The 23,812-nt window shown below is 47.8% G+C and overlaps 1 protein-coding gene across 3 annotated transcripts in view; it reads right to left on the bottom strand.

Moving 5' to 3' along the window:
• Positions 1-305: 305 nt before the first annotated feature.
• LOC108934666 (MOB kinase activator 2-like) overlaps positions 306-23,812 on the bottom strand; it is a 58,055-nt gene continuing 34,548 nt past the window's right edge. For 2 of the 3 annotated variants that reach the window (XM_018752672.2, XM_018752673.2), the window contains exons 2-5: positions 4,267-4,427; positions 3,820-3,913; positions 3,075-3,199; positions 306-2,375 (exon numbers count right to left, since the gene is read on the bottom strand). In XM_018752672.2, coding sequence (XP_018608188.1) covers positions 2,107-2,375; positions 3,075-3,199; positions 3,820-3,913; positions 4,267-4,427 — 649 coding nt within the window. In that variant the 3' untranslated portion in view covers positions 306-2,106. Of the gene's footprint in view, positions 2,376-3,074; positions 3,200-3,819; positions 3,914-4,266; positions 4,428-11,594; positions 11,852-23,812 lie in introns of those variants that run through there. The other variant, XM_018752670.2, reaches the window with a different exon arrangement.

The raw sequence follows: 23,812 nt of genomic DNA, 5'->3' as shown, positions 1-23,812 counted from the left end.
AATAGTGAAGTACAAAAGCTCCTGTGTTGTGTATAAGCCTTTCTGTTCCAGCAGAACAGATGTAGGTAGTACTGCGCCAATATTTTGTACGATGGCTCAGAGGAGCATTGTGCAGACATGTACCTGGCATTGCTAGCAAATCACATTTTAATTTGTGGTGGAAACAGTTATGCAACAGCCAGAATACAAGTGAAGACTGGTAACCTCTGATATGTGCGCTCCAGATGGAAATGCACTTCGCCCTTTTCAAGAGAAGAGACACCTAATTCAAAAGACACCTCAATAAATACAAGTCAAACCACAAATTGCTTTTTAAACTTTATTAGGCTATAATTTGCAGAGCTTAAAATATTAAACGCTCTTAACTTAGATAATTAAAATGCATAAAATGAAAAGCCAGAACTGAGGAACCCTGCAAACAACAAAAAATAAGAATAATCAGTTTTTAAAAATAAATAAAAAACGCCCCTCCTTGACAGAGAGGCTCTGCCACCCCGGTTCCGACATGCGTGACACAGTCACAGGGACACGGTGAGGTCTGGGACAAACACACTCCCTCACTGCCACTCACTCTCCAGCGCATCAGCACTCAACACCTTGGGGTCCACGTTGTGGGGATGACATAACAAAAGGTGATGGCTTCAGGAGTGGCATGATCATTTTGAATATCGTCTGTTCCGCTTACAGACCCCCGGGGGAAGGGGGGGGACGACAGGCCACATTATAACCTGCTGTACAGAACAGTGGAGTGGGTGGGATGGGAATGTAAAGCAGACACAGCCAATGTCTTTGTCTTCTCAAAGTACTGCTCAGTTCAGCAGAAGCAGCTGTCATTCACTGCCGCCGCCACCACCACCCCAGTGCATCTCTCTCTCTCACTCACACACTCACACACACTATTTGGAGGGGACTGACTTTCACCCTCCTGGTCCTGGTCACCTACCATGTACACAAATGAGCCCTAGCTGAGCCATCAGCTCAATTAACATCAAAACTAACAAATGTTTAAAAATGTGACAATTAGAGGGTGCCCTTTGAAAGCCAATTTAAGAGATTGTGAAAAGAACATAATTCAGCGCTGAATAAGTAATTTTGCACTTGATGGTAAGATAACTTAGCAAATCACTGAATAAACTAATGAACAGTAAATTACAAATTTCAGGAGGAAAAGGAAGTGTGTATATTTATATACATATTCCACATATCACTAGGAGTTTTTGTTTTTGCTCAAGAAAAGCTAAAAGGGTTGGAAAATTAAAGCATCAAATTACCTACTTAACTGGGGAAAATGAGCTCAGTGCTGCCAGTTGACTAGCAGCTAGAAAACAAATCGCCACCACAGCAGGTCACCAGCAACAGGAGCGAGAACTGACCTTCGCCTTCATCCTCCAGCCTCCCCATGGGGTACAGCTCTCCTGCCCTCCTCCAAAGCATATTTACAGGCCACTCGGTTAAGGAGGGGCAACCAGGTTACTTGACTACAGTATTACAAGTGTGACAACGTTAACATGAAAACAGTGTGTCTGCATTTCTCTCCGCGGCCTACCGCAGTAAAGGGCATCGCTGCTGCGACTTGCGAGCGGAGCAGCTCTCAAAAGTGCTCGAGGGATCTCAGCTCTGCTCGAGCACAAAGCGAAAGAGGGGAAATGCGCCGCGTTTTTGGGACAGTAGCCGACCATTTGCCCGCCCTCCCAGGAGGCGCCGCACCTCAAATAACCACCCCCGACACAACCTGTTTGTACAATATTACGCGGGAATCCTCTGGCAGAGGTGGTGCCGCCACACTCCTAAGAGCACAAGGAGAGGAAAAGTGCGACACTCAAACAACAGCAACAATGTAATAATTAAGATTAAATAAAATAGAAAAATAAAGACATTGATTGTTCCGGTTCAAAGGACCGGACAGGCGGGTGGGCGGGCAGGCGGGAATTGCCCCGGGGAGTCGCTCACACCAATTCCAGCTGGTGCGACAGACCCCAGAAAAGCAGGGTCCGCAGGGTAGCAATATTATGGGTGTGGAAGGTTTAAGTCCCACCCGCTTTGTAGCTGGCTCCACCCCCTCCTTCCTGAAATCCTCCGGTATTGCGGCAGTTGCGCTGCAGCGGCTCATCTCTCAGTCACGTGGTTCTGTGCAGCAGGCAAAGGTGTGCAGAGGACTTCAGACAGGTCATCCATGATGGAGGTCTCTTTGGGGTCCACCAGGCTGAACTCCCTCACGAAGACGATGAAATGTGCGTAGAGAGTGTTCAAGTGGCCATGCAGCTCCAGAGCAAGTGTCTCCTTAAAGTGCACCCAGTAGATGTGAGCGAGCACGTGGAACAGGTACCTGCAGATCTTCTTCACCACCGAATCAAAGGCATTGGGGAATTCCTTGCCTGCGTTGGAGGTGAGAGAAGCATTGGAAGAGCGTTAACAGAAGCCATGTGTCCACTCATGTTAGACATACTTCGACAGTAATGCAGGGGGGAAAATGTGTATAAGGCTTCACAGGACCTTGGGAGTGGCTTGTTGTCATTGATCAATTACAGACAAAAACTAAAATGGTTGGAAAATTAAAGTGTCAAATTATCTACTTAACTGGGGAAAATTAGCTCAGTGCTGCCAGTTGATTAGCAGCTAGAAAAACTGCCTCGGCTTCAGTCTGAGGACTGGAGTACGGGAAAGGTACCTTCTGTTTTACCTTTGAGAAAAGGTCGCTAACTTGAACTGCTCCAAAAACACGGAGCCCTTCAAAAGGGCAAAATGTCAAGTCACACCTAGGAAAATGCACAGCTAAGGACCAGCAGGTGGCATAGTGGTTAGAGCTCCCAACTAGTACTCAAGACACAGGTTCAAATCCCACCACCTACTGCAATATCACTGAGCCTGAACTGACACAGCTCCATTTGGAGTGTATAAATGAGTAAATCCTTGTAGGTACCTTGATGTACTACACAGTAAGTGTACAACACAAAGACTTTGAAGTTGCCTTGAAGAACAGCATCAGCCACATTATGAACTGAAGCAATCAGAAGAAAGAGCACAGTGCAGTTCTCAGTGCTGACCAGAAGGGGGCACAACGACAATGAAATTACCGTATTTCGTGGGAAAGATGTCCTCGTCTGTGACCAGTTTCTGCACCAGACTCATGACGAAATCAACGTACTGTGGCGCTGTGCACTTTGTTTTCTTGCCCTTTTCATCATACCAGAAGTATATCCTGCAGAAGGGGGAGAGAATGGAGATGCCTGAGTCCATGTTCTCTGCTGGGGCACTGCAGAGGGAGTGAAGCTTAAACTGCCCAGTGTGCGATGGAAGAGAACCTTTAAAATGGAGCAGTAATGGGTGGTTTGTTAAGGAGGAACACCAAACACCCTGGACACAGGGAGTCCGTCTCACTCCCAGACGGAGGAGTCCATTCACAGTGGCATTCCAGGAAAACAGGAAGTAAACATGTGTTGGTGTGTGTGTGTATATAATGCCCTTGCTCAAAAATCAACAGGCTTACTGAGCCCAAACTGCAGTCTAGGAGATATTTACAAAGGTGACAAACAAATGCTATTTTCAGTTCCGACTCTGGGAAGGGCAGCTAGAACGTGTTCCAGAAGTTTCTCAGTTCTATTTTCACATTTCTCTGCACACACACATCGACACTGTGGTCAGACATGTGAAGTCACCATCAGGTGTGACCTGTTTACACACCACTTGCAGGCTGCTCTTCTGGTTTTTCTCTACGTCCATGTACAGGGTATTTGTATGAGGGGGGGCATTATCTGCAGCTGGATGTGCGAGATCCAGAAGAACAGGAGATTGGCAGCGAGGAGGCAGCGCCGCACTCACGTGCTGCATGCTGTCATCGCCTGACACGAGTCCCCAGTGCAGAACTCTGAGATGGTGCTGTACTGCAGGTTAATGAGGTTGAAGAAGGTGGTAGCTGTGGAGAGAGAAGCTCAGTGTGAGGGAAGCTCCAGAGAAATGGGCACTCTCAAAGCTCACACGTCATCGCCCTACCACATTTATTCTGCAGCTAAACACCCGTTCACACACACAACAGTACGAACCCTTCTGCAGAAATAAGATCACTGTTTAAAGTACTATATTTATATTAAGTATTAATGGGGAAGTGTAACCTAGTTCATATGTACAAATTAACAGTGATAGTTTCACTTTGTTATTTACTAGTTTTATGAGCAACAGACCCCAATTTCACTGCATAACACTGCTCACACACACACACACACACACACACACACACACACACCCGCCCCCAAGAGACAGAGGACGCACTGTTGCTGGCCAGCCATTCGTTGAGATCGATCTCGCGGGGCAGCACCACCAGCTCCTTCAGGTCCAGGTCCACCACGCGCACCTTGGTGTACTCGGACTCCAGGTACTGCTTGCGCTCCTCTGCTGGTGCTTTCTTCCCATTGGGCTTTGCCTTTGACTTCCTGCGGGCAACACGGCACAAAGAACAGCGTTAGAGGGGGCCTCCACTGCGGGGTCACCATATCACCTGGGAGTTAAGCTGCTGGAGGAGCTCTAACGTACATCACACCCCATCCTTTCGGTGGAGCCTTAGAAGAAATGCCCCACCTCTGGTGCGTATCAGGGGTCAGACTGTGTAGCGCCCCCCGTGACATGTTGCTTTTGCCTTTGCTATGAGGCTTTGTGAGGTGGGAACTCACAGCAGCCACTGTTCCCACCACTGACCCTGGTGCTGAACCTTGACGTGAGACCCAGGTACTGCTTTCTACTTCCACTGTGGAATTTCGCACTTGGGTGCCACGTTATAGCATTGTGCAGTCGTAAAACCCAGTTAAGGTTCTTCCCACAGCATGGTAAACCAGCGTAAACCACCGAACCCTGAACAGTTAGGTATAGTGTGGTGAATAGTGCAGGGTAAGGAGGTGGTGGGGTCTCTTATCCAGTCTTCTGTTCAAACACCACTCGACACTGAAAACATTGCACATTAAATGTACTATGCCATTATTAATTATTTCTATTATAATTAATATTTAGCTGAGATCTTTGTCCATGGAAACAAGCTATGCTGCACTGAACTACATACAATTATCTGCCCCCCCCCCCCCCCACACACGCGCACGCACGCACGCACACAACAGAGCTATTTAACGCACACACCCACAACTCAGAATCACAGATTCACCTGAATCTTGTCTTTGGACTGTGGGAGGAAACCACACAACCATGGGGAGAATATACAAATCCCACACAGGAAGGGCAGTATGTGAACACAGCCAGGAGCTGTGATGCACCAGTGCTACTCGCCGAGTGACATTTTAAGATTCCAAGGTGTTAGAAATGCGAAGTACTTTAATGCGAAACTGTCAGGAACCCAAGTGTTTCCACAAATGCCAGTGTACAGGAGTGCACAGCTGAAATACTAAACAGGACACTTGAGTGTAACATGAAATGATATTGATGGTTCCAAAGCCCACCACCAGGCTCATTCTTTTGCTCTACAGCATATTAGTGCCCTATTAGTGAAGAAAATTCATAAACACCACCTTTCCAAAATAATCCTTTCATTACCAAATCTTTCCTCCATTTGAACAGACTGTAGTCAGCACTGAGCAATGGGTCAGGGGTCTTCCATTGCTTTTAAGGCCTCGCCTGTGCGCACGGGCTAGTTTTGCTCAGTCTCTGGGATCCAGCTTTCGTACACAATGCTGTGTGTACCAACACTATTTCTCACCAACATGTTAAGATAGAGCAGAGGGTCAGCAGACGGAGCAATGCTTAGAGTTGTCGCCTTGTAGTCGAACGAAGGTTCAGATCTTTCGATTGATGCAGTAAAAGTGCGTCCAAGCCGAGTTCCTCTCCTCCAGCTCATCTGGAAGCTGTTCAAAGCCCAACGCATTCCAGTCAATAGTTAATGTGCACAGTGACAGCAGGACTGGAACCAACTCACTTCCAACTCTTAACAACCAGGATGGTTTTATTCCTCACTACACTCCTCTCTCACACATTTCCAGCTTTTCCTTCCCTGCCCTCCATGCTAACAAACAGACTCCCCCCGCCCCCGACCGACCGACTTCACGGCCTGCTTATTACCTTCCCTTCGCTGCTCTTTTAAAGGAAAGAATTTAAATTCCCAGAAGGGGCTAGTCCTCTGCGGTTACTATGACAAAGTAAAATTAAGACTTTTTACTTCATTTTCCACCACTTCCCTTCCATGGTACTAAGCAAATTCCACTTTTGTAAACACACGTTAGGATGTGACCTAAGTGTTAAAACACAGAAATGCCAGTTACTTCATGTCAGAGTGAGAACCAGTCGATGCAACAGCTCCTGTCCGCAAGCACAACCCGCCTGCATACCGCGGTGAGCAGCGCCTGTTCAGTCTTGTCCATCTTCCTGCGCTGAGCGCTCAGGAATTTAATCTGGGTGTACCACCCAGTCAGGTGGCTGGCGGAGGTGTGCATTACTGCGAGGGAAGAACTCAGTCTTTATGCAGATGAGTTTCACCAACAAGATCTTCAACTGATGCTACAGAGCTGTGGATCAAGTGGAGACCTGGTAAAACTCAGTACCATAAGCACTTCCAATTACATGCACTCATTTGGTAGACACTCATCCACAGCAACATACAGCAATTGCTACTTTTTACGTGACACCTCTATGCAAGGTTACTTACAGTGCTAGATACACTGCAGTAAACCTACAGTCAGTCAACCATCTACAACAGAGGAGCTACGTAACGCACTTGTTCACTCACTCACACACAACCTAGGGGCAAATTTGACTCAACAATACACCTGAAACAAGTTCTGGATTAAACCCATGTGAGCTGAGGAAGAACATGCCAGCTCCTGACACTTCCTCCACGCTGGTTCTCTGGGTCAGTGCCACCCAGTGCCCACAGCCCCTGGGCAGAGCTCATCCAGAGGCAGGGTGGCTCCAGCTCTGCCGTGGCTCCGCAGCTCTCCATCCTGGCCTTTTATGGTCAAGGTTTCTGCACGAGAGGCCACGGACGGGGCCTGGGGCTGTGAGAGGGAGCGGGGTGGGCGGCTGCTGGCAGCAAGTGCGTTTTCTTTGCCCCAAAAGAAGTTACGGGCTCAGGAATTCCCCTCGTACAACCACTTGTAATAATAGGGAGAAAAACAAAAGTAAGCAAACAACTTAAAACTAGGTATTTAAGTAGTCTTAAATACCTTGAACAGCAAGAATAACAGGAATAATAATAATAATCATCCCATGATTCATAGCACAGCTGTGGATACCCTACAGTTTGTTCAGGTAAAGAGATCTGCTCCTGGACAGGGTGGACATTGTTCCAGGCACCAAGATGACAGTGACCAGACAGATCGATCAAACCATTGTGATGTGATGGAGGAGGTAAAGCCACCTGCAGAGTAACCTCAACAAGCATACCTGCCAATGGGATCCAGGCTTTGACACACCGAAAAGGTAAACAGAAGAAGAAAAAAGTTAACCAATGCTACCTGAGGCCAGAAGGTGTCATAATACTTAGAGCTGCAGCCTTGAAATTATACATTAAGGTTCAAATCGTGCCTCCTGATGTAGTACCCTTGATTACTGTACTTACCATACATCTAAATGGGTAAATAATGGTTAGCAGGTGGATACTAAACTTCACCTTGGGGGGGTTGAATTCAGCTAAAGATTACAGATTTCTTTAACATTAGTCTGAAGCAACAGGTCTTAAACTAAACTGAGAAAAGACATCTAAGAAACGGGACCGGACGGGAGTCTCCTCGAGGAAAGCCTAAAAAAGGGCCGATGCACTTCGTTTCAAATCCAGATGTTGTACCAGGCAGCTCAACAAGCCTCCTCGGTGACGTCAAACTGAGAGCACGATATTTCTAAAATATCAAAACCAGGAAAAGAGAAATTAGAAAAGGACTGGAGTGCAGAAATCCCAGTGGGACCAGGTACATAAAAGTAGCCATAAACTGTTTTCCAGGGCAGCTGATTCACGAACCAGCAGAATCACCCGGGTGCAAACGACTGGCTGCGTTCAAGAACCTCTCCCTTGAAGCCAAGAAACACAGAAAGGCAGAGCGCAGCCAGGGAACAGGGCAGCACGTCAGGCACCTTTTCACTACGACTGAATAGAGGCATTTTAACAACCTGGCGAAGTTTAAAAATAGCCCTCATAAAGCAGGGCTCCTGGCAGCCGGAACACACGACTCAGTCTGTTTTCAATTATATTAATTATGGGATAAGACGCAGATTACGGAACAAAAACGTCACTGACAGTCAATTTCTTGCTTCCATTAGGGGATAAGAAAAGGCTTCCTTTATCAGAAACATATTTTCTAGCAAGAAGTCTCAGTTTGGCCTTTACGCAGGGTCCACGCTGCCCACTATGGCACTGGCGGTTTTATTCCAAACTGAGCCCTTCATTTACCACATTGCGCAACCTGTGAAACTGTTGGCAAATTTGTTTGAACATTTCAGTCATATTTATCATGTTCTATTTTCTGCCAGTGATGTCTGACCAACCCAAGATTGCAAAACTGCAGTAAAACTAGAAAGAAAACCATCAAGGGGGTTGGGGGGACAGGGACATGCGAGACAAGATGACCATTAGCATATGGACATAATTTAATGTGCAAACAGAGGTACAGTATGTAGCCCTGGTGCCTCAGACCTCCCAGACTATAGGTTCAGATGTGGGTGTGAAACTGGATCAGGCTGTGTGGAGTCTGCACATTCTCCATGGGATTCCACCAGGTGCTCCCACCATCCTAAGTCATGCATTTCAGGTGAACTGGTGACTCTAAACTGCCCTTAGTGTGTGCGTGCATGGAAGCGATTGCCCTGTGATGGACTGCCATTCTGTTGAAGATGTACCCTGCCTCAAGGATAGGCTCCAAGCCCACTGTGACCCTGCAATGGGGGGACAGGTACTGATAATGGATGTGTGGAAATCGTGGATGGCTAAATGACTTTGTATACTACAAACAGCGCTGCAACTTACCTCGGACACAGGGGTTGGCTAAAAACACATTAAAATTGAACATTTTGCAGAGGATTCTGTGCTTCCATTGAGTTATCAGTCTGTCTAGGGAGTAAAGTTTATTTTTTGCCATTATCCACCCCCATGATCATACACTGGAATTATTTTTTGAAGGTCATGCTGAACTCTTAAAAACGGAGGCGTTTCTCATCCTTTGTATAGCCTTAACTATTTAATGAATCTAAACTCACAAGCTGACTAATCCTTGAAAAATGAAACAAAAGAGCAAAAACAAGAAGTTATACAAAAGGGTAATAAAATAAAAGTAAATTTGTTCTAGTCTGAAGTGAAACGCCATTCCATTAAAAGAAAAATCTACTTTAGAAAATGTGTAAAAGTACACAGGATTTCAAGCTTCAGCATGGTGATGAAACCATATATAGAGTTTAACGGTCAACTGCCATTTGAGCCCAGTTTCAATTACCCGTAAATATAGAAAAGTAAAAGCTGGAAATATTACACAACTTCAGTGTGGTTCCATTTTGTTCAACTGCTTCCAGGTTGGAGATCTTGAGTCACCACAGACTCGCGTTCCAACTCTGCTATTAAAGGAACTGTGAAGGAGCTCTTTTCCGAAAAACCACAGTCCGACCAAAGACGCCAGGCCCAGAAAAGCCAAAACTGCAATTATGGAGCTAAAAACGGGATGGACGACTTCCACAGATTCCTTCTCCGGCATGCAGAGCGGCAGCGTACTCCCTCACAAACACATTTCATTAATTAAAAGGCAACACTATAACAAAAAAACCAAGGCATCTGGCGCATGTCTTTGAGTCAATGGACAAGTACTAGCAGAGATGCTGGGAAACACTACGTAAACTAACAACACAAGATGCCTTTGGCCTATGTGCTGAAGTCCTGAACTGGCTTCCTAGTGCATGAGACACTACCCCCCCAATACCTCTGTCATCGTTTTTTGATGTGTGACCAAAAAAAAAAAGTGCCACACAGATCCACAAACATTTAAGAGCAACTTGAATACTCTGGTTTCCTCCTGCAGTTCAGACATGTTTCACGTGAACTGGCGACTACCTTATCGATATTGTGCATGTGCGCGCGCGAGTGAAAGTGTGCGAATTCCCTGCAGGGGACTGAAATCCCCTCCAGGGTGGACCCTGTCCAATTCCCCATGCTCCGGACCCCTGTGAACCTACACTACAGAAGTTACTGATTATGGAAGGATGAATGCAAAGAGCTTGTAGATTTTCCACACACGATCGTCCCACGACTGGCAATAATTATATCTCAGGAGGAACTGGTAAAAATCATCATCTTCTGGGGGGGGCAGATGAGGAACTTCAGAAATGGCAGTCAAGCTAGAGACCTCACAGATGCAAAGTCCTGCTTCCTTCAGGAAGGGGTGGGGTTAACCATAACACATTGAGACCAGGACAACATCACGTCAGACATGTGACAGCAGAACCAAGGACTTGGCTTCAACCTGGACTCTCCGCGAAGCCCTACTGCTGCTGCCCAGCATTCCTCTTCACGTCCCTCCAAACCCTAACCCTTGCAAGAAGGCCTCTGGCTGCAGTTTGAGAAACGCTTGTATGTACAAGTTCAAGTTACACTCCATTTAGCTTCATTTAAATGAAACATGGAGAAAAAAAAAAAAAAAAAAAAAAAAAAAGCAGAGAGATGCCTTGCCAAACTTTATTTTGCAACTCCCAGATGCAATTCTTTCTATATTCAGAAAGACCGAGGTCTCGGTCACCAATTACAGAAAAACCACCGGATCTGAAAACCTTGTCCCTAATTGCCAGAGTTTAAGAATGGACTTTAAATTTAAACTTAGCAAGTTCTAAACATCTAACAGCAGACAAGTTCAGCCCAGTATCTACAGGAAAACAGCTCAATCTGCCCAACTGCCTTCATCACGATATTTAACATTTCATAGGTAAACAACAATGGTAAACTGCCAACTTTAACTACAGTATATCGAGGATGTTCTTGAGTTGTGTCTGCGATTCCCTTTAACTTCCGGTCCATCTGGAATACAGTGCCTAGAGCACTGAGGGGAAAAAATAAAAAAACAAAACAAAACGGGAAATAAACCCAGTAACAATAAAAAGGTAAAGCCCCATCATTCATTTCGTAATTCCACCAAAATGTAGCTGATTTTACAACTACTAGACAAGTCTGTAAAAGCGCACCAGTCTTCAGACGTCTACATTTCTTATACAACGGGGGAAAAAAAAAGAAAAACTATCGGGTTTCATTGTGCAATTTCACTTGACTTTGTTCATTCATTTTGACTTGGTCAGTTGCTGACATTATAATTAACTATAAGGACAAAGACCAACAGGTGTGACGAGTGACTCGGTTCTGTACAAATTCACCTCAGAGACAGACACAAACACCGCCGGGGTGTCTCAGGAACAGCAGGACAGAGCAAGTAAGAAGCCAAGTGCCTTTGCGGTAATAAATCGTGTTAGAAGTTATCATTTTGACGAGAGAAAAAAGCATCATGCCGAGTTGTCTACGTGCTGCTCATTCGTGCAGATACACGCAGGTTCGAAGCCTCGTCACGCTGCTGTTTCCCACCACCAGGCTCCTCACTTCTGACGGACGGAACAGAACAGGTCAGCTAAGCACGAGTGTCGTTTACCTGAGCACCTTCCCGACAGCCTGCAGTACCATTTTGCAGCTCAACGCGCCTTTGGGGCTCCTCTGAGCGAGCAGAGCGCTACTGTCTCCGGAGAGGACGCACTGATCTCCCACCATGGCCACGCAGCAGAGCGCAGAGAACAAGTCGCCTCCCACCGTTTCCTCGCTGCTCTGAAGGAAAACCTCTCCTCCTCCGTTAACGCCTGTGCTCGCTCAGCCTATCACCGCGCGGAAAGGCGGAGCTTCAACTTTCAGCTTATCACAACCTGGGAGAGGCGGAGCTCAACGGTCAATCTACGAGTGAGGCGCCGCCAGTGTCAAATTTCAGCCTATCATCAAGCGAGAAAGGCGGGACATGAGAAAGCCGCGTGCCAACAATGTGGCTGTTCAAAGACACGTCTTTTGCAGGTACCACGTTACCATGTAATGGGTAATAAAAGTGCTTCAGAAAATGATAAATGTTAACACCTCCAATTTTACCACATGATCGAAACGCTTCACATACGTTTTAAATTAATTTTGTATGCAATATTTATATTTTTGAAGTTATTTCCTATGCTTAAGCGCCTGATTTTTTTTTTTTTAATGGGGGGGAAAAAAAAAAAAAAAAAATCATACCATGCCCTCTGTGCTACATTTATTTTAAAAGGCTAGGCAACGACCCCTATATATATATATATATATACACACACACACACATTAAAAAAAATTAGTAGTTTAAGATCATATACAGAAGACTTCAGGGTAAACATGAATGACATAGTATTTAACATGCTAAACATGGAAAACCTTGTGCCAAGCATGTAAAATTGTAATGAATTCACAATCAATCACTTAGAAGTATGAACTGGAAATACAATTTATGTCAGAACATGCAAAGTCAGAGCATGTCTTGTCAAGCATCTCAAATCTGGCTTAGACAAGAAAAGCCACACCTCTTCTACATGGCAACAAATGCACACCTGAACCCATTCCAGGTAAAAAACACGAGTGAGGCCCTCGGTGCACCACCACCCTCTGGGGGAAGGCTTAAGGATCAGGCGATGATGGTGCATAGTCCTGCAGCACCTTTCCAGAGAGCTCCTCACAGCGTACGCAAGACAGCGGTAGATCGAGACACGGTGCACTGCCTAACCCTCGCTGCTCAACGGATTACAGGAGATCCCACATCAAGCGGGAGTCAAAGTGACAAATTAGTTTCCAGTTCACCCAGGATAAACTCGAAGTGAGCACCCCTAGAAACGAACTGACCTATTGTGACTTGAGTCCGGTGGCCAACTGCCTCCTGGATACGTGCGTTCAACGACGGGATTTTCCACAAGCGTAACGCAAATATGGTGGGCGCAGTGGTTTTGGGGTTCAAGTCCTGCTTGGGGTGCCTTGTGATGGACTGGCGTCCCGTCCTGGGTGCGTCCCCTCCCTCTACAGCCTAGGGTTAGGCTCCGGCTCACTACGACCCCACTCGGGACAAGCGGCGTCGACCAGCGTGCGTGCGTGCGTGACACAAATACCACAGACACCCGGAGGAAAAGCAAAACCCGAACATGATATGAGCTGCAATTTTTTTTTTTTTTTTTTTTTTTTAAAAACGCACCTCAAATACATTTTATTATTCATCTGACACTTCTCTCCAATACAGCTTACCGGATGTGGCTCTTACACCAAGCTATTAAGTGATTGAGCATTTTATACAGCTGGGTAATTTTTACTGTATTGGTTCAGGGAACGTACCTTGCTCAAGGGTACTAGAACAGGAGCAGGGATTCAAACCCAGCTCCTTTGACTCCAAGCCAATGGCTCCAACCACTATGCCACTTGCTGCTCCCAGAAAGAAAATTAGGGTATTGGCAATGGGGCAGGGTTTGAACAAGTATTTCTCTCTTTTATCAGAGGGCCACATGAGACACCGGTAAGACTGAGTCAGAGCTCACAGCTGCAGCTGCTCCCCTATTAACCAGAAACAGCGACTCCCACAGAGCCGCTCGTCAACAGGCCTCGGGGCCTGAACTGCGTTCCGGAACGATCTCACAGACACAACTGGGCAATACCGATATCGCTGCACCCACCTCCACGAAGTCGGGCTTCTAAAATCAACAGATAAGGCCCGCACGCTGAACACAACCCCGCCACCATCCAAGCAGTCAGCACCCGCACACGTATCATAGTGAAACTTTACTTCGAAACGCGCTGTAGGCCACAGATGGCACAGTGGTTCGGGCATCACCTCGCGGTCTGAAGAACGAGGCTGAAATCCCCTCTCTCTTGCTGTAGCCCTCTTCCCAAAAGAATACGCTGTCGCAATCATTTTAAAAAGTCCATAATTACACGTCCTTAGTTTGACTAAAGGCTGGAAGGACCCAGGTTCTAATCCCACCTCCTGCCGCAGTACCCTTGGTCAAAGTACTCAGCCTGAACCGATACAGTATGAATTACGCAGCTCAATAAATGGATAAACAATTGTAAGAAGCTTAATGTACAAAACCCCCCATTCTAAGTCACTTTGAAGAAAAGAATACATTAAGTTAAGCCAGCAGCCAGGAAATTTAAACCTCTGTATGAGATGTATTGTGCAGATGTAAAATATGGAACATTTCATAAATTCCTGTCTTGACGCTCCAGAAATAAATCTATAATGCATGCCCTCAGGAATATTGAGACTGGGCATTATAACAGGAGAGATATATATATATCTATACATTTATTCATTTGGCTGACGGATCCCGCTCTCTGGTGGGTCTGAGGTTCGAGCCCTGCTTGGGGTGCCTTGCGACAGACCCCCCCCATCCCCCCGTTGCTGGGTTAGGCTCCGGTTTGCTGCAACCCTGTGCAGGACAAGCGGATTCAGACAGCGTGTGTAATTTAGCTGATGCTTTAGAGAAAAGTGACTTACAGTGTTAAGGTTACAATTATTCACCCATTTATACAGCTGGGTAGTTTTACTAGAGCAATTTAGGGTAAGTATCTTGCTCGAGGGTACTACAGCTGGAGGTGGGGATTGAACCCGTGACCTTAGGATCCAAAGACAGCAGCCATCTAGTTCTTTGCATTTGTTCGGTTATTTACTTTCACTTTCTTATTAATTTCGTTATGCACACTCAATATACACAGCATCCTGTCAGCTGTTCTCTCGAAGGTACAAGAGCAGTTGTTTTCTAGGGTTTTAACCCACCAACCTTCGTTCACACTTGTCATTTCGTGACCCCCGAAGACACTCGCAGCTGCTCACCGAATCGTGTTTTTAGGTCAGGGTTCCGTGCCTCTGCCTTGTGGGAGAGCTCCACCTCGACGGTACAGATGAACACCCCCATCCCATCCCATCCCATCCCATCCCATCCCCCCCGCGCCAAATTCCTCCCTGGGGCCGGCGAACGAGTCGAGGCACGCGAAGTGCTCCCCTGCCTGTCTGCTGCAAAACAAACAACGGCATGGCGACCAGATGAACAGATAGACGGGTACGTCTGGGAAAGGACAAGGAGCAGACTCCCGTACGGCGACAACTGCGCACTCTAAATGTGCCGAGTTCACGGCTCGTTTGCGCGGTACTTTACCTCGCAAGCGGAACCGGACAGCATTCCTACCGCGAGGAGCTCTAAAACTCGAGTTTTTCCGTTTCGCAAGTCCTTCCTTCGGCTCAGCTAGGGTGCGAAGTTGAAGGTCTTCAATGCGAACAACACACCAGCGCAGAAAAATTAAAGGGTATTTTAAATCCGGAAAGTGTCTGTTGTGGATTGCAAAACATGCCTCTAAGGGAGAACACGCAGACCACCCTTTGTCGGTTCGCTGGGATTCGGCCGGCTGACTGGAACCACGTGCAATTCTCAAAAGTCATCTACAACCACAGAGAATTATGCAACCGACAGACAATTATTTCTGACTCAACATCAAAAGGAACAGAAAAATAAAAAAAAGGGGGGGGGGGGCAGCAACACTCATTTCATTAGTGCACTTCCAGGGCTGCAGCATTCCTACAAAAGCCGCAACATGAAGGCATGTCCAGAGAGCTCACAGTTCACCATTACAGATCAGCAGGTGGCGTCGTGGTTAGAGCCGCTGCCTTAACCGGAAGGATCTCCGTTAAAGATCCCACCTCCCGCTCCAGTCCCTTCGAGCGCAGCGCTTGCCCTTGACCGACGGCGTAAAATCAGCCAGCTGTATAAAGCGGTAAATCATCGTAAATAACTCATAGCACACACACCTAACACTGTTAGTCACTTTGGAGAAACGTGCGAGATAATTACAAGAGCGTTTCCAGCGACCGGAATCGTGCGCGACGTGGACCGAAAACAGCCGGCAGCGCAGGCCGATACCGCGGAGCTCTAATAGCGCCCCTCTCGGCTCACCGTTGCCCTTTCCCCACTTTGTTACACTCTTCTTCGCACACGTACACAAGAGCGCGTCCAGAGCGTGAGCTACACGAACTGGGAAGGGGCGGTGGGGATCCCTGCGCGGAAGTCGCACGAGGACATTCAGCAAGCGGAGAGCCTCGAGAAGAACGGCTACGAACCGACCTCGACAGAATCGCCGAAAGAAAAACAGGCGGACACTAAATTACACGACTAGATGACAAGATTAATATGCGGCAAAAGGGATACGTTCCTTTTCAACGCACAGCTCTGCTTTCGGGACAAAGGCACCACCAGCAGGTAGGGAGCAGTACTAGAGAAGAAAAGCACCATTCATCATTTCTCACACACACACTTACTCCTGTAGCTGATGCTTTTCTCCAAAGCGACTCACAATTTAGTTAGTTAAATTAGTTTAACTGGAGCAATTTTTGGGTTAGTACCTCACTCAGATGTACTACAGGTAGAGGTGGGATTCAAACCTGCAACCTTTCGGTCCAAACGCAGCAGCTCCAACCAGTACACCACCAGCTGTACCCGCCTCACCTCCTCCATGTGGCTTTACCATAGCAGAGAATATGAAATATATTAAGTTATAAACACTATCAAGCTAAAAAAAGAAAACTACATTATAAAGACTAGTGAAACAACGGAACGCATGAATTTAACTCATAGTGCTGGGTGCGCATCCCCTCACCGTGGCCACGATACACCGGGACACAAGAGAAAGCGCTGTGTGCTATTTGATGGTGATTTCGGCCTCGCCAGAAGGAGATCCCCGCCTAAATAGGTGCAGGTTCTGCATCCTGCGCGTGATGAATCGCGCAGCTGCGCCGAGCGTCGAACCCGGGCGACAGCTGCCACTTGAACCGGACGGCCTTTCAAACCCGCACAGGGCATTTTTAAAGAAAGCTAACAGGTGGGTCTTTGCACACGGACACTTTTGTTCAGCTTGGGGCAAAAGTTCTCCCTCTTTTTCGCCGGCCTCGTTACATTCACTTTTCTGCAAAGCAGCTTCCTGCGTCAGGTTTGTACACTGATTTATTCAGGTACGCAGCTGGACCATTTTACTGTATCAATTCAAGGATACTGCAGCGGGAGCGGGGATTTGAACCCAGGTCTTCCAACTGCAAGATGCCAACTGTAACCCTAGGAGGTGCCCACCTGTTGCATCATGTTCGAAGGTCAGACTAATGATTTTTCATATTGTTCTTCATATTCTCCTCATTCTTTCCAGTTTCCCCCCCCCCACCTTGTTTCACAAAAAAATCCATTATATTGTGACCACTAAAACGATCAAAAACACCGCTCAGCTAATTTACCATGAACCACTCTAAAAATCGACTATGACGGGAATCTTAAAACACAAAGCGGCCACGGACACGTAGCCGATGGATGGAGGCTGTCGGTGCCTGGTACGTGTACCGCGTTCGGTGCGAGGAGGAGGAGGAGGAAGAGGATGAAGGTGGAGTCAGGTACAATGAAAGCTCTCTCTCACGGCAGTTTCCTGTGTTTGCACAGGAAGTGAGGCGAGCAGCTGAGCAGCGGGCGGACGGGCGGGCCGCCCAGGGAAGAACACTGCCGTCTTTTCACCGGGGCACAGGTACGGGGGTTGGGGGGCGGGGGCTCCGAGGGCACCGGGCGGCTCTGGCGACGCAGGAATGAGCGCAGCGGTTGCGAATGTGCTGATCGCGCCTCTTTCTCTGGCCCGCAAACTCCCCGGCCTGCTCAAAAACGAGGGGCGTTGGCACCGCCGGCCTGGCCCTCGCACAAAGACCCAGTGTGCGCCTCTTCAGGCCAGTGCCCACGCCTGCAGCAAACGTGGGCTCGTGAACACCGCTCTTATCTCCGCTCCTGAACAGACACACTTTTGTAGGAACGCTGAGGTCGCATCAGTGAAGACGAGCGCTTCGACCTCGCAGCCCGGCTTGTTGGTATCAATTTGGCTCTGCCCCAGTTTCCGCAAGTCTCCTCCAGGTGCTCTGGTTTCCTCCCACCGTCCAAAGACACGTTAGGGGTGAACCACTGACTCAACTGCATTCAGAGTATGCACGGGTGTAAATAAGTGTGTGGTTTCCCTGCAGTGGAGGAGCCTGTTATGCCCTATGCTTCTGGAACAGGCTCTGGACCACCATGACTGTGCATTGGACAAATGGTAAAATGGTAACAGCTGGATGGAAATACTCCTAGTAGTGTTTAGGTCCTCAGGGACTTGTAAACCTTGTACATATCAGAATATTTCACACTGACATACCGCTATCCATCGCGGTACCACCTGTAGTGTACTACAACACCGTAGGTATCACACTGAGCATCCCAGTAGTTCTCAAAGACAGAAATACCTCCACTAGCCAGTGCGCCAGAGGCATTCTTGAGATGTAGGGTGTTAAAGCTGTGCTCTCAAGTTATTCATTCAGTTCAGATATACATTTAATTTGGTGAATTATGATCAATTACATAGAAGGCTAAAACGAAAGAAAACGAGGTAGTACTGCCGTTCCGAACGTGCTTTTCCCCTCACTCCTTTCCTGGCTGCAGGGTAATCTCCTCCCCCTTCCTGTTGTCAAAGGCAGAAGATCAGCACAGAAATTAACCAAGGAGTTAATCTGGCGAAGAACTTGTTTTCCAGGACACGTCTTCCACCCAGGGAGGACTGTGTGTGCAAGGCGGAGGCTGATCCTGGAAAGAGGAGGGGAACACGAGAGAGTTACGTGGACTGCCAGCTTGGCATATGCTCGGAGTAAACGGAAGGTCAGACGTCAAACCGAGCCCTGCTTCTCACCCTTGTCTTGTGGACCGTACCAGGACAGTTTAAGAACACATCCACAGAACCGCATGACGGATCACATTTACACTGAACACAGATTACTCCTAATCGCTCGTTTCCTAAACCACCTGATCTTCCATAACAGCAGCAGGTTTAAAACCTTTTGCACATTAACCTCTAAAGCCCATTCAAGCTACCTGGGGGAAGTTTCTTCTGCCCTTGAATTTGCAGATAGTACCGCAAACTGTGAAGATGATGTTCAAGGGCACGGCTGGACGTCGCGCTGATCGGCCTTCATTTCCACTCATCGTGTCCTGGACAACGTCACCGACAACAGGGAGACGACGTGCCGATGACAGCTGCACACATTCAGAGCATTCTGATCACCGATGAGGAATCGCAAATATATCAATCCTTCCATCTTATGGAACCATTGACCCATTGTCAAGAGACTCTTGCTAAAATCCAGGTCGCTGTGGTCTAGAGCCCATCCCGGAACTATGGGGCACCGGTCCACGGAAGCAGGAAGCCCACACGAACGCTGGAAGAACAGAACACACAGACACCGCAGACTGAGCGTGATTCGAACCCACATCCAACTGCACAGCCCAGGAGTTGCAAGGCTGCAGCTCTATCCGGCGAACCACTCTTCCGCTTTTGTCAGAGTGTCTACTTTTTCTTTGGCCAATTCTCACACTCGTGTACAAAGCATAGCGCCATACTGAACGAAAGTGCGAAATTGGAAAAATTCAGAGTTTTGTTCACGCGTGGTGCGTGTACGCATCCGTATTATCTAACGCTACGGAAAGCGCAGTAGTTCTCGTAGCGTCATGTCCACGCCCGCAACACAAGCGACAATACCTGACTCCGCACTAGCTCCTGAGTAATCGCTCACCCTATAAAGACCCTCTTCAGCTCCCGTACCGTTGCGGAATCTCGTTTGGGACAACCGCCCTTCCTCGCGTTACTACGCACACTCTTACTCTATTCACGATCTCCGGTTTTTTGACTCCTTGCTTCTTTCTCCAACCACGTCCAGGGATCCTCGTTCCTGTCCCGTTCGCCGATCGACCGACCCTTCGCCTGTCCCTGGTTTTGACAGCCTGCCTCTTCCCTCAACTTCTGACGAACCACGCTGCACTTGGGTTCGGCCGTCCCGGCTCCCTGTGTTCCGCGTGACACGTAGGTGTAGCATGTACTCGTTTCACAAAAGTTCTCGCGGGCCACATTTGGCCCCTGTGCCGCACACTGCAACTCTCCTGCTCCGCGTCAGACTTTTTTTTTTTTCCCCAAAGAGAGCGACAAGCAAAAGGGGAGAAAGGTCATTGGTATCCGACGAACATACCGATTCCATTTCCAGACATGAATGTGTGCTCTGGGTGACCCAAGTCCAGGCTGCGTAACCCATACAGACAGCAGACGCCATGGAGCCTGTGTGAGGTAACACTTTCCCCCGTTTCCTGCTCCTCCAGAAGCTCTGGAGAAATGCGCACCCTGCATTGTGTGGGTGTACTGTACGCAGCCCCGTTTCCTCTCCTGGCGGCTTTCCGATATACAAAACGGCTTTCCTGTGTTTACGTGCCCTTTTGAAAAGGGCTGGCGGGGCCCTGTGCGCGACGAGCCCTCGGAAACACCTTCAAATAAGCCCGTTTGCAAAATAAATGGAGCGGTTAGAGCGATTTGAATTAGGGGCATGCGACGTCTCAGGCTAGGAGGACGAGCCTTTGCACCAGGAGGGAATGGATTCCCACGAGTTCCATTGCTTGAACCCTCATGTCCCCGAATGACCCCCACTTAAAAATTACAGCGTGGGGATTTCTCTTCGTGTGAGCTTGAGTGCGAGAACCAGAGCAGAATGTCCTTCCCTGCAAAGGTAAGGCAGTGAAGGAAACCTCGGTTAAAGAATCACGTGGGAGGCAGATGTCGGGAGCAGCAGGTGGCGCAGTGGTTAGAGCAGTTGCCTTGCAAAGGAGCTGGGTATAAATCCCACTCCTAACCACAGACTGATACAGTAAGAATTACCCAGCAGTGTAAACGAGTGAACTGTTTAGAATCCTGCTGCTTTTTCGATCATGAGAACGCTAAACATGAACTCGAGGACTAGAACAGCAACATCGACGAGCCCGGAAGACATGAACGAGAAGCGCTGAAAGGGAGCGCGAATTTCAATCGTCGTCGAGCATGTTGGTAATGCCTCAACCGTGTTTTTGCACCCCGCCCCATTATTTCAACATTATCCCACTCCATACAAGTCCTAGAGCCGCACGTCACCAGATTCCTTACGTTTACTTTACCTACAGTGGGGGAAAAATACAGCCACCCACTCCTACGTGCAGAAGCTGCACTAAAGCACAGGGTTACAAGACCATGTTTGCCCTCACAAAGTGAATGAGAGAAAAGTGTCACCAAATGGGGATGAGACACTGGTTCTTCACGCAGGAAGGAAGAACCGCCACACCCGGGACCCCGTCAGTCAGCTCTTGGAGGCCCGCAGCTCGAGACCGTGCCCATGCGTGGAGCCGGCCCGACAGATGTTCTCTCAATGAGGCGGAAGGGTGGAAAACGGCAGCCGCCTCCCGGAAAAGGGAGGATGAGGGAAGAGGGCAGAAAAGTCAAATCAACAGACTGAAGAACGCTGTGGGCGAACACCGATGGCCTCTGCACGAGGAGGAGCATCAGAGGGAGGGACGCTTTGCTTTGTCCCACTGTTTTCAGAACGAGCCAGATTTGAACCCACGTTGAAGCACAGATCCCAGGAGAGGAGGCACCGGCTCTATTCGATGTGCCACAGTACCTAAAAAAATAAATTAAAAAAAAAAATAAATAAAAAGACTGCCTTCGGTCAGAGAACGTAGAAGTTTAACAGGTGAGAGAGGTCGTTTCTCCATCTTCAGGACCTCAAATGTTGACCGGGTCATGTAAGATAATTGAAATAAATGGTGCACCATGGTGGCCAAACTTGCACCGCAGTGCTGAAGGCAATTACTCAGCTTTGCTGAAGAAAAGAGCATCAGACTGCAGAGGGAGGCCATTTGTACCGCACTTTACCGTACCCTCTGGCAGACCGCGCTCAGCACGCCATCCAACCTGGATATCACAAAAACACCCTAACTCAACACAATAGGCAGGCTCAGCTGATGAGGGAAAACGCGAAGGATGCTGGTTCACGTCCCGGAACGTGCCCCGCGGCATACCATGCTGACAGACGCTCAAAAGCCAGAATGGCCAAAGTTAAATATTTAAAGATGGATGTGGGAAGGGGGGGGGGGGGGCAGAAAAAAAGCAAATAGCTTAGACTTTTGTCCATAAGTTATGTGTCTATGAATGTGCTCCAAACACATGCAGCAAGCACTCCTCCTGCCTCCTTCACCGAACAGGAGGCAGCCAGGCGGAGGCTTGGGAAAGCGCTTATCAGGAAACGGGCTGGTGAAAAAGCCCAAAACGGCCAATATTCTGCATGTCTGCACAGAAGTCTAGCCGCTGCCAGAAAAGAATAATAAACACGACTAAATATATTTCTATTTATGGAGAGACTTTTTGGGTACGACATTTACCCTGGGAATCGGCAGAACAAACTTGTGGGTACAAACCAGACGTCAACCTTCATCGACATACTTCAAATCTTTATGCTTCTAGGGGTAAAAAGTTTAATAGTGAAGGTAAAGAGCTCTGATTATGAGGTTTTTATAAATAAAAAAAAAAAAATTAAAAAAAAAGTCTTGGAAGGGGAACGCTCTGCTAGTGGGAATGGGCCACGAACATATTTCTCTTCGCACTGCCTGACCTCCCTGGATGCTTAGGGTGCCCGTCCTCCAAAGGAGCAATCTGACCCAAAGAGCCAAGTGCTCACCTGCTCCCAAAAATGCTACGGGAAACGTGAAGCGGTCCCTTCGCTCCAGTTGAAAACCCAAACAAATCATTACATCCGTTGAGGTGAGACGGTGCGGCGAAGGACACACGGCACAGCAGAGGAAGCGACGCAGGGTTATCCCAACAGCTGGAAAAATGTCTCTCTTCCCAGTCAAAGCGTACCCAGCCCTGTCTGCAGGACTCCGTACGGCTCCGCTTTCCGACAGACAATCCTGCATCGAGGCTACGGGCTCCGCACACCACCCAGCTTAGGATCTACTAAAAGAATTCAATTTCGGACTGGGGTCACACGTACGTCACGTTACTTTTTCATGCCAACCCATTCAGCTAGACCGACTGCTGGCGAAGAATTACTGCTGAAAAAAAATAACTTCATATCCGTGTAAATTTACTGACTGCGTTTCTGGATTAGCTGGACCCTTCAAATTAATCTTTGGGAAAAAGTCAAGAGTCACAGTGATGGACAGGTGGTGTTCATTTAACAAAGCGAAAGAGGAAAAAACTGCCTGTTCGTTAACTGCAAGACACCCGTCAATTGACCTGCGTTTTTCGGCTCTGGGCCTCCCTGCCCGCTGCAGCCGAGCTCCAGAAGCGATCTGACCAGTTGTCGAACAAACAAACCCTTAACCAAGCGACGTGGGTATGTGTCAGAACTGGGCTGGAAATGAAGGACAGTTACCTTCAGAGTCTCAGGCTCAGTTTAGAAACAACAGGCACTCAGAAAAACATCTGAAATAAGACATAACCTTTGCAAAAGTTTGCCAAACCTCCTCTAATTTCAGGTCATTTTCTTGTAACGCACCTTTGTCCCAAACGGGTCCGGTTTTGAAGATCTTCCATCATCTTCGAACCACCTATAAACTGTTCTGTAGTGAACAAACCCGATTGATTCATGAGCAAATCGCCCCATAAAGTGCACTGTAACAGGGAATTTACCTTCAGAAGTTTAGTTTAACTGATGCTCAAGACCCTTCGTCAGGGTGGGTCTGGCAGCTTGTGCTGAAATCCTAACGCTGAGGAGTCTAAGGATAAATAAAACTTAAAAACACCTACAATCTAGAAGTAAGAGTGAATGGGGGGACCACCAACAGCCCTAAAAATGAGCAAGTACCACTGCCTTACTGTAAGGGGAAGCATGTCATGCTCCACAGGCCTATTCTTCGTACAGGGCTATTGTTACCTTCAGCCACCTCTCCAGTTATGGGCATACTGGTCTTCCTGCTAATGGTGAGCTGACCT

Source organism: Scleropages formosus, chromosome 11 (genome assembly GCF_900964775.1).
Source record: "Scleropages formosus chromosome 11, fSclFor1.1, whole genome shotgun sequence".
Lineage (NCBI taxonomy): Eukaryota > Metazoa > Chordata > Actinopteri > Osteoglossiformes > Osteoglossidae > Scleropages > Scleropages formosus.
Note: the sequence above shows the minus strand (reverse complement) of the source record. Positions and strands in the feature narration are given on the sequence as shown.